Source organism: Brachypodium distachyon, chromosome 3, assembly GCF_000005505.3.
Source record: "Brachypodium distachyon strain Bd21 chromosome 3, Brachypodium_distachyon_v3.0, whole genome shotgun sequence".
Taxonomy (NCBI): Eukaryota; Viridiplantae; Streptophyta; class Magnoliopsida; order Poales; family Poaceae; genus Brachypodium; species Brachypodium distachyon.
In genome coordinates, this window is record NC_016133.3 from 31,057,239 (window position 1) to 31,072,846 (window position 15,608).

The 15,608-nt window shown below is 43.4% G+C and overlaps 1 protein-coding gene across 2 annotated transcripts; it reads left to right on the plus strand.

The window, feature by feature from the left end:
- Positions 1 to 6,329: 6,329 nt before the first annotated feature.
- Positions 6,330 to 10,751, plus strand: LOC104584161. Of its 2 annotated transcripts, XM_014900400.2 has the most exons (8): positions 6,330 to 6,606; positions 6,978 to 7,417; positions 8,391 to 8,569; positions 8,670 to 8,877; positions 9,285 to 9,427; positions 9,514 to 9,552; positions 10,153 to 10,210; positions 10,279 to 10,751. In XM_014900400.2, the coding sequence occupies exons 1-7, from the start codon at positions 6,431 to 6,433 to the stop codon at positions 10,162 to 10,164; spliced, it is 1,197 nt and encodes a 398-aa protein (XP_014755886.1). In that variant the 5' UTR covers positions 6,330 to 6,430; the 3' UTR covers positions 10,165 to 10,210; positions 10,279 to 10,751. The 2 variants fall into 2 exon arrangements, with proteins under 2 accessions (XP_014755886.1, XP_024317800.1); XM_024462032.1 differs by lacking the exon at positions 10,153 to 10,210.
- The last annotated feature ends 4,857 nt before the right edge of the window (positions 10,752 to 15,608 follow it).

The window sequence follows — 15,608 nt, forward strand, 5'->3', positions numbered from 1 at the left end:
TCTTTGTTCCTGCAAGCAATCGAAGAACAAGCAAGAACAAGATAAATAGCGGATGCAATCTAAAATTGCGAATATACTATATCAAACCAATGTCTCAACAAGACGATAAGTTGGAGTCTTGACGACCGTAAAACAGGTGGTCTAACCGACACACGCGATTACACGAAAGTAGCAAATATGGCTAAACTTTATCTAATCAAAAACCCAAGGCTCCTTAGAGGGGCTCATGGGGTATATAAAGGAGGAGGGAGAGATATTTTCGTCCACCTTGAGTAAGGAGGCCGAAATCCAACTCTATCTCTAACTTTCCTAACAAACTACAACTCTTTAGGAAACAGCAAAACAGATTCGTTCGCTTGTTTTGTCCGCCACAGTCAGCACGAGTCGAATTTCTTGATGGGGTCAGATCCGTTGGAAAGGTCTTGTAATTACCTTTCCAACAAGTACTTGTTTTCTTGATTTGGACTCCGGATGCGGCCTGGGTGATTAAAACAAATTCGGGTCTCTTGGCAGCTCGGACCCGAATCGGATTCAACTTTAATTCGTGATATCTTTCTCTAGCGAGCTCCGAATCATGTGCCGTTTGATTTGTTGGAAAGTACACTTGAAATCCTTCCCTCTCAGCTGTATGAATGCTTAATTCTTGTTGGCCCTCCCGTTTGCCTCTATCGTATCTCATCTTGACCTTGGACTTGAAAAGCTCGACAAAATGCCTACGTAATAAAAGGAGACAAGATAGTAGTAGCTCCGCCTCTTCATAAATATGACAATGAAAACAATTAATACTTGAATTCACCTGATTATAAATCTTGCCAAATATTATAGAATTGAGGGTACCAAAGGTCGTATCCATGGTTAGCATGTCCATATCATTTTTGGGTAGGCTTTTTAGTGGGTTCAATTTTGTGTAGATGTGTACATGAAATTGATTCACCCGTTACCTTCCCTTGTGTATTCCCTCTTAATAGTATGGATGTCCTACGACTCAAATCAATCGAAAAAGCTGTTAAACACCGCTACGCTTCTTTCCTTCTTGAGGGTCCACACAACGTCTTGTGCCAAGTTCTTTATAGAATCTGAAATGCTTTCACATGATTAGATACACAACATGTTGTCATTATCACCAAAACCACTTAGGAGAGAAATGCCCTTTCACTGTTGAGGTGGCATGCTTGCATGTTGAGGAAAATAGATAGTGAATACGGACCTGATTACATGTTGAGAGAAATAACTAGTGGAGAAAATAGATAGTGAATGTGAGCCTGATGATGTATGCTTGCAATGTTGAGAGCAATAACTAGTGGGGGTCTTCTATTTAGACGTAGAAGATTGTGTTATACTCTCTCCGTCCAACAAAAGATGTCTCAAGTTTGTCAAAATTTAGATCTATCTAGACATGACTTAGTGTATAAATGCATGAAAATTTAGTTAAAGTTGAGACAGTCTTTGTTGGACGGAGGAAGTACTTTATTCTTTTTGTTTCACAATTGCTACCTCATAGACACAATTTTTTTTTCTCTGGCATAGATGTTTTTGCTTAAAAAATAGTGTAAATTTCACAAAACCACACATATTGGGGTAGTCTTCTCACGCAGGCACCACTTTTGCTAATTTGTCCGGAAAACCACACATTTTCCGTCACAATGTAACAACAAGCCCATAATGACGTGATTAAGCGAGCTGACAGATTTTCTTATAGGTCGGGCCCACATGTCAGATACATGTCGGATGAACCCGACCCGACCCAACCCATTAGCCCGGTAAGTACAGCCTACGAAGATGATGCCTCCATCAATGGCTCCGGGAACATGGGAGCATCCCGAGCTCCAACTTGGGCAAGCGGAAGCGGCGGCGCGCGGGCCGGCAGGGGCGCATGATTGGCCGGCGCGTGTTGGCAGGCTGCGAGTGGTCGCGCGCAGGCCGGGGCGCGCGCAAGCAGGCAGGGGCGGCGGCGTGGGCAGACCGGGGCGCGTGGGCACGCGGCGGGCCAGCAGCGGCAGGCAGCACAGCTACGGCACGCGTGGGCGTGCGGAACGGCGGCCGTGGGCTCATGCGCCGTGCGGCGGCAGCCTCGCGGACAAGCCACGGTGGCCGAGCTACATCCGGCCGAAGACCACGGGCACAAGGAAGAAGAAGCACAGGGAGCTTCGCCGGAGAGCAAGAAGAAGATGGACGGACATAACGGGCCAACTGGTTTGACAGTTCATCTGACATGTGGGCCCGACCTGAAAGAAAAATTGTCAACTTGTTTAATCGCGTCATTACGGGCTTGTTGTTACATTGTGACTGAAAATGTGTGATTTTCCGGGCAAATTAGCGAAAGATGTGCCTGCATGAGATGACTACTCCAATATGCGTGGTTTTGTGAAATTTACTTAAAAAATAAGATGATCTCACAATTAAACATCAATACGACATATTCAATCTAAGACTGTTGAATGTTTGGGCGCCACAAATCATACAGGCTGGGAGCTTGGCCAGATCGGACTGGTGAAAACCTTCATTCGGTGCAAACCGTGAAAACTTCATAAAAACCATGTTTAAAAGTTTCAATAAAATTCTACAAAAATACCATATGTTGGGAGTGTGATGTTCTACAAATCTGCAAAATTTCAAGTTCAAAGTCAAAATCATTTGGAAGGAATTAAAAAGAGAAATTTACGATGAATAGTGCCAGACATTGAAAGATCACTATTCATGCAGAATTTGTTTTTTTTGCTGCTACCAAATGCCATTAAGTTTGGCTTGAAATTTTGCACATATATAAAACATCACTTTTCTAACATATGTAATTTTTTTGAGAATTTTTTGAACCTTTTTCGATGGAGTTTTCACAGTTTGCACCGTAGAGGTGGTTTCACCGGATATTTTGCCTACATGTATAAGATATAATTTGTTTGTTTGAACAGCAAGAGTCTCTTTTTTTTTTCTCCTAACATGCTTCCGATCAAAAACTTCTATTTTTGTGGCACAGCTGCGTTCCAAGTGTTGTACTTTGACCCTGGCCCTCTTCAAAGATTTTATAGCTAGGAATGAAACCTTAGGAACATTTGCTCATGACATACTTGAAATGATATACATCACACCACCATGGCAGTAGGTAAGAGATGATTACTGTACATTCAGTGATGCAAAAACAATTTGTTGTGAAATCTGCCATAAAATCCGTGTTTGGAAGACCGTTTTGTCAGAGCCGATTAGTAGATTTCAGAGGGACAGCGAGAGCACGCGGCTCTCTCGAAAGGGCGCGACCGGGGCCGGTGGGTGAGTTTCTGCGCTACTGCAATAGCCTGCCCCTCTCGATCGGTCTGGTGTTGGCGAACGGTGACCAAACGCAGCTACCGCCGCCGCTGCCCGATCTGGCCAAGCTCCCAGCCCATCGCCCGGTCTCTCTCTTTTGCACGTATGCTCCCTGTTTTTCCTTCCGCTTCGCGCACCACGTTCCAACTTCCAAGGCGTACGCACGGGTCGGCGGTCGCTCAGCTAGATCGCTAGTGAAACGGATGTTCCTTCCTTGGGCCCCCGCGCGAGTCTATCGCGCTTTTGTTAAACTCGTTACCCATATCCCCAGTGACCATCGTTTGATTTCCTTTCTTGGTAGTACGTTTTAAATTTGTTCTTCGTACGGTGATCCGTCGCTGTCGCTCTTCAGCCGGGTTCATTGTGGAGTACTGTCTTCTCAAGTTCTGACTGGTCGATCTGCGGCCAAATGACGTACAGTGAATGTGGTTGCCAACGGCTAACTAAACATCTGTGGAATGGATTTCTATCCGAATATTAACAAATCCCACCCATGAATTATAAGGACGTGTACAATGGAGTGGTTACCCTTCATTAATGATGCCACGTAGAATAATTACTGACATGAAAGAGAAAGAAATGAAAAGCCTTTTTTTAGCCAAGAGATCATATCTTCACAAAAGAATAAGACAAAGAAGAGACAAATTTCTCGTTACACTAAATTTCACCTTAACATTTATTTAATCAATTTTATTCATGTAATCATTTATTGTAAGAGAAGACCTGCTGTACAACACGTTTTACGTTTTGTTATCTTTCCAATAAGACAAATTTCTCGTTACACTAGATTTCATCTTAACATTTATTTAATCAATTTTATTCATGTAATCATTAACTGTAAGATATAACAGTAAGAGAAGACATGTTGTACAACACGTTTTGTTATCTGTTCCAAATGACGTGAAACACATAAGAGAAGGCGGTCTTGTCAACGACTGTACATGCCCTAACTTGTGCTCGTTCATGCTAGGTAGCTATCTTGGTAGAAAGACTGTAAGGGCGTGTACAATGGTTGATAAGACAGTCTTATCTTAGGTGTTCCACGTCAATTAGAAAAGGCAACATAACATGTTCTACAATGAGTTATCTCTTAGTGTTTTATCTAATGTTTAGGTGAATAAAATTAACTAAATAAATGCTAAGAAAAGGTGAAATCTAGTACAATGGTAAATTTGTCTTATCTTTGCCTTATCATTCTTGTGAAGCGATCATCACTTAATTAAAAAAAGGCTTGTGCCTTTTCTTCGTTTCTCTCTCTTCCACATCGAATTTTATCCTATGTGACATCGCTAAGAAAAGGTTGACGTCACCCTATTGTACACGCCCTAAGGGAGACTCATCCAACATAATTGTGAGCACCAGAATTTGAACTCTGGTGGGTGAAGTGATGCACCCACAACTCCACCGCCACAGCAAGAGGTGTTTCTCCCATCACTTGCTCTTCATAATACATTTTCACCTACTTTTAATAAAAGTAATCAAATCTATTGCAAAAGACTAATATGGCGGTGATGTTTGTTATCAAAGCTAAGATTAATTTAGTACCAAATATAATGGTGGTCTTTTAGTCTAATTTATCTGTGGAAAATAGTCTAATTTTCTTTATTTGTAAGGTACTTTTTTAGGGGATAGAATCTCCACCTAAATATATGTGTAAGGTATTTAGGTAGTACTCTGTGATCTATAAAATCTTTATTTTGCGTAAAAAAGGAAGTCAACATCACTAGACCCATCCTTCGCATCTTAATATTTCTCCAGGTATTTGGTGACGAAATTGCAGAACACCATCATTGCACAAGCTGGACTAATCTTATATATTTTGATAAGTCGCATGAGACGCTCACCTCAAACAGTGAAAACATAAGATCGTTTAACGCACTATTGCAAGTCGTGAAACCGCTGCTTCGTCAATGAATTGTGAAGAAAAGAGACCAAAAACACCAAAAGATGAGCTACGATAATCATTGACTCCATGGTGTAGGCTGCGATGCCTACACCAAAATGAGAACGGAGTCAGGACTCAATCTTCTATACAACGTCATCTCCACGTAATGATGTCACCGCGAAGAACACACAAACCTAAAAGAAAGAAAAAAGTTAAGATGCTAGAGATGAGGATAACCGCTGGAGACCAAATCTTTCTTCAAAGGTGAGAGGTAGGGTTTAGGATATGTTTGGTTTGTGCCAAGAGTTGCCATACCAAAATTTGGCAAGCATTAGCTAACCAAAATATTGTCAATGATTTGTTTGCCTTTGGGTGGCCAAAATTTTTGCAAGAAGGGTTTGAGGGGTGAATTTGCAAGATTCTACGGGTAACAAACTTTTTTATATCCAAACAAACAAACGCCAAATCTTCGTAGGACGTCAAATTTTATCAGGACAAATATAATCACAAACCAAAAGATCGTTAGTTTTTCGTACTCCAATGTATACCTGGGCAAACCCCGGGCCGGGCTTCATAAAAACCCGACGGTCAAACCTGAAGCCCGAGCCCGGCCCGGCCCGAAGACCGGAAAATAGGAAATTTAAACATTAAAATAATTATTTTCAGAATAAAAAAATGTATTTTTATACATATTTTTCCTAAAAATATCAATTTAAGCCATTTCGGCCTTTTTTTTCAGGCTTTCGGGCTGGGCTTTGGGGAGAAAAGTGAAGCCCGGCCCCGACCGGATACACTGGCTTCTGGCCGGGCCGGGCCGGGCCGGTCAGGCCGGGCCACCCATGCACATGTATACTCCTGTGGCTGTATCACCCGTACCCTTTTTTTTAGGGGAACATCACCCGTACCGTAACTTCTCTGCTTAAAAAGACCCGGCCTTCAGCGGGGTCAAAAGACACTGGGCCTAGTATCTACTTGGACGTCAACTCAGGGCCCATCAGTCTCGGGTTGGGTCGGCGCTTCCGGGGTCCAGTCCAGCCCCTCTCAACCAGCGGACGCAGGCACGCATTATTGGCTCCGATCCGTGCCACCGCCTTAATAAGATCACGAGCCGAACTGCTTGCCCCTCCCCTCCTCTCCCGTTCGAAACAGAATCGAGATCACCAAACCCTAGCTATCTAGTAGCATCTTTGTCCCCGCCAACGGGACCCGCATCGCCGTGCGTGTTCCTCCCCGCCAGCACCACCCATGGAGGAGGAGCATCCACCAAGAATCATCGGTAACGGCATGGTGTCTCGTAGCATCTTTGTCCCCGCCAACGGGACCCGGCCCGGCCACTTTATTCCGCGCGGCTCCACGCCAGGCACCCGCCGGTTCCGCCGTCAGCCGCCGGCGCCGCCACGCAACACCGGCGCCTCTTCATCGTCAGTTTTCGTCGAAATTTTGTTGTTGTGTCTTAGTAATTAATTAGTATTGTTTTGTCTACCGATTAATGTGGCGAGCTCTTGCATCCTTTGGGGTTTCGGATATCCAGCCTGGCCGAAATCGAATTGTTTTGTCCGTAGATAGATGGGGCTCGTGCATCTTTCGGGATTTTAAGTCGGTAGATGTCGTATAGTAGACTAGTATTAAAGTCGGTAGATTTGGTTACGAAGTTTTTTTTAACACAGAAAATATAAAGCTTTATTGTTCCACATCTAGCACAATGATAATACAGATCATTCATTCATCTCCTAAGATATATAAGATGAACTGTCTTTGTACTCATCAAGCATGTCTTCTTGTTCTGCTTCAGGTGTGAGGAGAAGGAGCATCTGCCTGATCCATCATCAGGAGTGCACAACATTGCACCACAAATGCTGCTTGGACATGATGTCTTGTTCTCTAACCCGATGCTCAGCAACGAGATGACACCATCTGGGTTTTCGGCCTTCACTGCTGCTTACGCCCCCCCATATTGGTGCACTCAGCAGCAGAAACCATGGTCCTGCCTTTCTACGTCTGTTGATGCACCTTCTTGGTACCTCATAAGCCACCAGGGCGCCGCCTTTGCCCTTCTCTTGGGCCACCTCTCTTGCACTGGAAACAGCTTTACTGGGGAATTGACTTTTACATTAGGATCGATCATGCGGGATGTTACCACACGTATCCTCATGTGGGCGGGCCATTTAAAACACAAGATGAAGCTGCGGAAGCCATCAGGCGCTACCTCCATGACCGCCAGGATCCAAAAATGTAAAGTTTGCCAACTTCTAGATTTTCAATCCTACGGTTTAATTTGTGTGCATGCTTGCAATTGATTACATTAAAACAGAGCTATGTTGCCACGTGCTTCTGTGATGTACTCCATGGAAGATAATCAATGTTTTTATGATATCTATCAGGAAAATGAGGAATAGTCCTAAGTTAGAGTAGAGAAAAGCTGACAAGTTGATAGGAAAAGAAGTACCAGCCTACATTGTTTCTTACGTTCCCATTTTGAGACCTTCTAAAGTTGAAAAACATGCATTTTTGTAACTGTATATGTGAGAAAAGCTACCACACTGTATTTATATCTGTATATTTTTTATCTCAATCATAAACTGTACAATTGCTTAGCTTTTAACCAGGCACACCCACACAACTCTGTTTCATCGTGCACTAAACTGTACTGGTACCCAGAACAATAAGTCCCATTGACTAATCGGTAAACAGTGTGGTAATAGCACACCGGGTTAGGGGTTTGAAATGAAGGATGGGTACCTTTTTCTTAACAAGTCGATGTATATGAATTGACAACTTGTAGGCATGTAAATAGTTCAGTTTTATTTTTGTTCATTATGCCATGGTTTTCACAGCGTCCAGGTGCTTTAAGGCGTTGGGGGGGCGCCTCGACGCCTAGTTGCTCAAAGCGCGAAGCGAGGTGACGCCTTAGTCAATTTTTGCAAAGCGCTAGGGGAACTAATATGGCAGACATGAGTAGACAGAAAACCTGATTCATACCTTGAATTTCCTGGTTGTTGAGCCCATATAGCATCCATTCCTCCCGTCTTGTTTCCCATTTCTTTCTTCCACAATAGAAATCTGCATAAGATCTTTGATTGCTGTTCAACAACATTTTGTGGACCGTGCTCATGACATTGAAAGAGTTCTTAGTGTCACTTTGTATTGTATGTACTTATGAGAAAGTGTAATGTACTAATCTATAGAATGTTATGATGTAAACTAGGTTTACAGAGGATAATGTTTCTCCAGTGGACATCGGCTGTACGACAATGTCTTTACTGGCCTGACGGCACAAGGAAGAGACGTTTGAGATCAGAACCAGTTGATGAAATCCGTGATAGGCAGCGCCAGTTGGTTCTTGCTTTGGTGGACAAGTACAATGAGGATAACCATCTTTCGGGGGTTTGCTCTCTGTCCCCTCCTCCTGCTCTAAAAAAAATGCCCTGTTTTTAACTCATATATACTGATTAATGGCTCATTGAATCCATGCTTATTACTTTAGGATCTTGCATATGCTCTCAAAGATGTGGTGTACTACCAATCAATTTTTGAGGGTGATTTCCAGAATTGTTACCATCATATCAATTTCACTGCAAAGCCTGAAGGGGCAGTTTGTTACAATCTCTTTTTTGCTGAAGTCATATTTATGAAAGGACAATCTGAAGAATTACCTGTCAGCTGTTTATGCAGTCTTAAACCTACTGATAATGGTATATACTCTTATCTTACTTACCTATTTGTTGGTATTCTATACTCTTATCTTACCTATTTTTGCTATCCTAGTACTCTTGTCTTCATCACTTAATTATTGCTGAAATACAATTTGTGGGTCACTGGGGTTGCACTAACTTCAACTCATGTGTTAGATAGTATTGCAAATGTGTTTCTGTTTCAAATCTTCACTGCGTTAACCTATTTGTTTGCCTCTTTTTTCATCTTATCCATTATCTTCGAGCTTTACTTCTTTAACATCTCAAACTGTGTACGGCCATGTGCAATGACCAGCTATGCATGTTTTACTACATTCTGTTGTTAAGCAATTTTTCTTGTGCCTGGTTGGTTTATCTGGCAGTCGTTGACAAATTTCCTTCTTTGTCTCTTACCTTCTAAAATTAAGGTAACTGCTTTGGTTGTAAAAACAATGGAAATGCTGATATGAAGCACCCCAATGATGTTGGTTACGCTGGTGGCCATGTGATGAAAAGATTTTGTCCATTTAGTGGACCTAGGATACCGGCTGGATTTTTTGACGATCACAACGTAAGTGCGATTGTTTACTTTTTAGCAAGCTAGTAACGTTTAGCATTTTGTTGCTTCATTCATTTCTGATGACATATCTTCTGCAGTTGCAAGCTGAGGAGGCTAATTTAAGAAGAGGTCTTAAGGTAATGGCATTGCTTGTTGTTATTGTATCATTTATCGTTACATAATGTTGCTTACTTGATTTGATTAATGTTGCTTACTTGATTTGCTTACATAAATATTTACGTCGGGGAGTAGTAGCACCGAGTGCACGTCTCGTCTCGGTATCTGCATGCGACGTAACAAATTTACGCCGGAGTAGTAGCAGCGAGCGCACGTTTGAGGCAGCAGCAGCGAGCTCACGTCTCGTTCGGCATCTGCATGCACCGTAAGAAGTTTAAGTTGAGGCAGCAGGGGGCATAATTTGTGAGGAGTGTCCGCTGTGTTTGCATGAGACGTAAGAAAGTTACGTTGCAGCTTATAACAACATAGGATGCTAGTCAGCTAGTACGACCTTAAATTACGGCAAACGATCGAGTGGTTCAGAAGGCTCTGTTGCTTGGTCACGTTGATTCATAAATCACCGGATTGCTATTTTTGAGTGGTTAGAAATTCACTAGATCATAATTTTGTTGATATAAATAGATGCACGGCTATAGCTTGTAGATTGTATTAACAATGGCAGACACAGACCTAGACCACTGCAACGTTTGTAATTATCCGCAGTACATGTGTGATCTCAGGTTTTCATTTGAACTCCTCAACTGGTTCACCATATCTGCAGATTTCAAGACTCGCATGGTAAGCCCTATCACTGATCATCAGAAGTTGTTCATTAACATGTTCTAATATTAATTACATATGTGTAGGTCATACCTTGTAAATATGGGGACCACTTCACTCGTTATTGAAGGGGCGAGATGAAATTGGAAATGGAACCACTTCATGAATGGTTTGATAGACACATGACCCGTCTATCAGATTTTGAACATAAAAGAGTATTTCATGCAGTTCAGCAGTGCACACATGTGCTATAGTTCGGTGCGTTCTCATTTGTTTGGGGTGAAAACCCAAATTAGGTGCAGATCTGAAAATTCCAATCCACAGCTGTGGGACCTCCGCAACCAGTAATTTTTGCCCGCGTCAAAGAAGAATGAGGTCTATAGGCGTGAACGTTCTTAACTTCCATCGGTAAACGAGTGAACTTTCATTTTATAGACTGAAATTCCTGACAGTCTCTGAACCTCCGTCACCTGTAATTTTTGCCCGCGCCGGAGAAAAAGGATGTCTCCGGGCGTGAATGTACTGAACTTCCCTAAATACACGAGTGAACTTCCTTTTATATACTGTGAACTTCCTGACTGTGTCTGAATCTCCGTCGCCTGTATCTTTGCTCGCGCAGAGAAGAAGGACGTCCACGGACGTGAACGTTTTGAAATCCCCTAAAATACGCTAGTGAACTTCATTTTTTTTATTGACTGTGAACTTCCTGGCGGTTTCTAAACATCCGCCGCTTGTATCTTCCTCGTTTATAACCTGTGAACTTTCTGACGGTTTCAAACAGCGGACGGTAATTTGAAATCTGCTCTTAAACCGTAAGGAATTAGCAAAAACTTTATTAACAAAAAAGTTGCGACTAGTTCGTAGCTTTCCAATGCCGTATCATTTGCATCATTCCGACTTGTAGTTCAAAATATATCGTAGAAATACCGTCCGTTGTTTTTTGTTTGGTCGCATCCAGCGGACGATAATTTGAAATCTGCTCTTAAACCGTAAAGAACTAGCAAAACCTTTATAAACGAAAAAGTTGCGCCTAGTTCATAGATTTCCAACGCTGTATCATTTGCATCATTCCGACTAGCGGTTAAAAATATATCATAGAAATACCGTCCACTGTTTCTTTGTCCGGGCGCAGGGTCGGCAGCGTTCGGGTCGGGGTGCGAGGCCGGCGGCGTTCGGGTCGGGGTGCGGGGCGGGCAGCGTGCGGGTCGGGGTGCGGGGTCGGGCGGGGTCGGCGGCGCGCGGGTTGGGGTGCTCGATCGGGAGTGGATCGGGGCGTGCGGGTTGGTCTTAAGGTAGGTTCCTGTTTAGTCCTGCCCTCTCTCTATATATATATCGCGCTATTTGACTCCCTGGGTGCAGAATACGCGCCAGGTTTGCTGGAGCGACCGCCCCGCACCGCGCCACACGACCCCGCCGCACGGACCGTGAATATTAATCTGCATGCGACGTAAAAATATTTACGTCGGGGAGTAGTAGCACCGAGCGCACGTCTCGTCTCGGTATCTGCATGCGACGTAACAAATTTACGCCGGAGTAGTAGCAGCGAGCGCACGTTTGAGGCAGCAGCAGCGAGCTCACGTCTCGTTCGGCATCTGCATGCACCGTAAGAAGTTTAAGTTGAGGCAGCAGGGGGCATAATTTGTGAGGAGTGTCCGCTGTGTTTGCATGAGACGTAAGAAAGTTACGTTGCAGCTTATAACAACATAGGATGCTAGTCAGCTAGTACGACCTTAAATTACGGCAAGCGATCGAGTGGTTCAGAAGGCTCTGTTGCTTGGTCACGTTGATTCATAAATCACCGGATTGCTATTTTTGAGTGGTTAGAAATTCACTAGATCATAATTTTGTCGATATAAATAGATGCACGGCTATAGCTTGTAGATTGTATTAACAATGGCAGACACAGACCTAGACCACTGCAACGTTTGTAATTATCCGCAGTACATGTGCGATCTCGGGTTTTCATTTGAACTCCTCAACTGGTTCACCATATCTGCAGATTTCAAGACTCGCATGGTAAGCCCTATCACTGATCATCAGAAGTTGTTCATTAACATGTTCTAATATTAATTACATATGTGTAGGTCATACCTTGTAAATATGGGGACCACTTCACTCGTTATTGAAGGGGCGAGATGAAATTGGAAATGGAACCACTTCATGAATGGTATGAGTTCGAGGTAAAAAAAAGAGGGGCAAAATTCTACCTCGCAGGCGATTGGGAGATGTTCGCGAACATTTACAATATTAAGCAAGGCGATGAGCTGTGTTTTGTCCTTGGCCCAATCATCCACGAACACCTAACTATTGGCCATTTACGCCGGCGGTCAGGCGGTATAGCACTGCCTAGGTGCACCATTGGTCGGTTTTGTTCCCATTATACTTACCCATTGTCTGGAAACTTATGCCATGAGTTAAACCTAATGATAATATCAATCTTTATCTTCAGCGGAATACGAGGCTGAGCAAGAGCGGGACCAGATGGAGGAATGTACAACCTCGGTCGACACTCAATAGTGGATGATTATGACGCTTCTTGCTACCGTTGCCCGTCTCCCGTCATGATTTATTTAAAAAAATTACGTCGCATGGGGAGTCTGGCTCGGTCGAGTGGCTAGGGTTGGTCCCGTCGTTCGGCTCATTAGATCGACCTGGGTGAAAAATAGTTAGTCTACACCCTCGGTATCTAATAGAGTATTGATGGCGAGTGCGGCACCACAGGAAGAGGGCGGCGATCGGGCACATCCGCGGCGAAGAAAGCTAGTCTTGTGTTGTGTTTTTTTTACGGATTTGACAAGTCTATATTGCCCTCCCACATTACTCCTTTGTTTAGATGGAGTATTAGGTATGGTAGGACCTGCAATATAATTTTATTTTGAACCGGTTATAAGAACAAAAATGCTTTTAATTATAATTGTCCCAACAAAAAATAAAAGATAATGATTTTGCAATAGAAGCACCCCTACGCTCAGCCCAACAAAATACAGCCCACATGGCGCACAACACGGCATCCCAGACACCAGCCCAGCAGCTCGGTCGCTCGCGCAACCTGTGACTGTGAGGATCGTCGTCTGTCTCGAGTACTGCCCATTCCCAAAGTCCATGCAACGAAAAGAACGGAAGCCGCCCAACTGCAAGCCCCCAAAATCCAAAACTCTACCACAGCGATCAGCGGCCGGCGGACGAGAACGGCTGGCTCATTCACGTTTTCAACTCCATCTCAGCAAGGTGCAGCACGAGCGCAAGGCACGCACGGCATTGTTTGAGGTTTGTGTTTATCTGAAAAAGTTATCCTGCATTGGATTTAGAATGATTCATGATGCACCGATGTAGTTGTTGTTTAAGTACTAATTAACCAGATTATGTTTAATGGAGACTAGTAATGCGTCCAAAATGATCTGTTTGAATCCGAAATACAGTTCGTGCGCGCATGCGTATATATATCATATTTCTTCCCCCTGGCATCCACATCAACCGTGGTACGTACGTATTGAGTTAATCTCCAATCTGCAAGAAATAGTGTCATGTGAGAGGACAAAACAAAATGTACTATATGGCACATAGTTGCATGAACGAGGTATCAAGTCCTTCAAAAGCTATTATCCTGAAAAGCTTGCTCTCACATGTGCTCCACTACCTCAAAAAGTATCTCTCTTTATTGGCCCATGATTATTGATGAGAATTTAGACACTTCCTGAAATAAATCAATAAAAAATTATGGCATGCAAATGTAAGCTGATCAATTTGCAGGAAAATAACATGGACTCATCTCCATGTTTCCGGCGGCGAGAACCGGAAGACACATCCGCATCTCCGGAGAAGGTAGTTGTGTCTGACCGTGCGATTGCACATACCTCTTACCTCACTCCGAAACATGGCGTCGGGACATCGGGAGCCAGGTGCTCAACTGGATCGATGGCCGGTGATAACCCAACAGCACGCCACCCAGCGATGCACTTGTCCAGGATAACTCCGCCTCAACCTGTTCAACCACAAGAAATGATGACACCAGATCCGAACGCAAAATTTACACATGTAGGTTCTCTCAACTTCTGTGTGGAACAAAAAAATTATGACAATATTTTGACGTGTTTATGTTAATAATCTATTTCAGGGTGAGCAAGTTCATGAGGACTTTGTTCCGAAGAAAAATATGGTTTTTGCTACATGTGAAGAAGGCTATGAGTTTTATCGGCAATACGCCAGGGAAGCCGGATTTGGAATTAAGAAACATAAGAACAAGACGATGTCACGCCTGTATGCTTGCTCTAGGCAAGGTTCAAGTACATTTTACAAGACGGGCGGGGAGCGCAAACGTGCAAAAATGTCAAAGAGGGTTGGTTGCAAGGCTGCCGTCAAGATCAAGCTGAAAGGAACTGAATGGTTCTACGAGAATGTAGAGTTGGAGCATAACCATGCTCTCAACCCTAATCCATGTGAGGTGAAGCACATGCGTTCACACAAGATCCGGTAATTATGGAATATGTTGATGATCTTCAGCAAAGTGGCGTCTCCCCTATCGCAACCATGAATGTGTTGGCTACCTTAAATGGAGACCCTGAGCTCTTGCCAATGAATGACCGTGACCTAGAAAACAGGTAAACCAAGACCGAATCAGTTGCATACATATTATTTTTAAAGACAGTTGATAACATACCTGCTAACTTCATCACTCTGCACTGATACAAACTGATATATGAAATGCAGAAGGGCGGCTAATTTACGAGAGGAGCAAGTGGTTGATGTAAAGAAGCTCATGGCCTTCTTCAGTGAGTACAGAACACATAACCCAAAATTTTATTACGATATTGAATTCGATTCAGCAGGGGTCGTGAAAAATATTTTCTGGAGTCATGCTAGCTGCCAAGCTAACTATGCCGAGTTTGGAGATGTGGTCACATTCGACACCACATACAGGAGCAATTTTTATTGCATGCCATTGGGCATGTTTGTTGGGAGCAACCATCATTTGCAGAATGTAATATTTGGGTTTGTCCTCGTCCGCGATGAGACACAGAAAACTTTTGAATGGGTTTTTCGGACTTTCAAGAACTGCATGGAAGGAAAAGATCCTATTTGCATACTGACAGGTACACAAGGCCTTTTCTGTCTGCATATACACATCTCCAACCAATCACTTTGTAACCAATTTGTTTGCTAACTAATAATTAATTACTATGTAGATCAAGACCAAGCTATGGCAAATGCTCTTCAAGCTGTGTTTGTCAGGACGATTCATAGGCTCTGCAGGTGGCATATGTTGAACAAGCACACGGAGAGCTTGAATAAACTTTATCACTCGAATAAAGGGTTGGAGGAAAAGCTACTCACAGCAGTTAATCACCCACTAACCCCAGCAGTGTTTGAGAATGCATGGCAGGAGATGGTGAGTGAGTACGAACTCGAGTCAGATCCA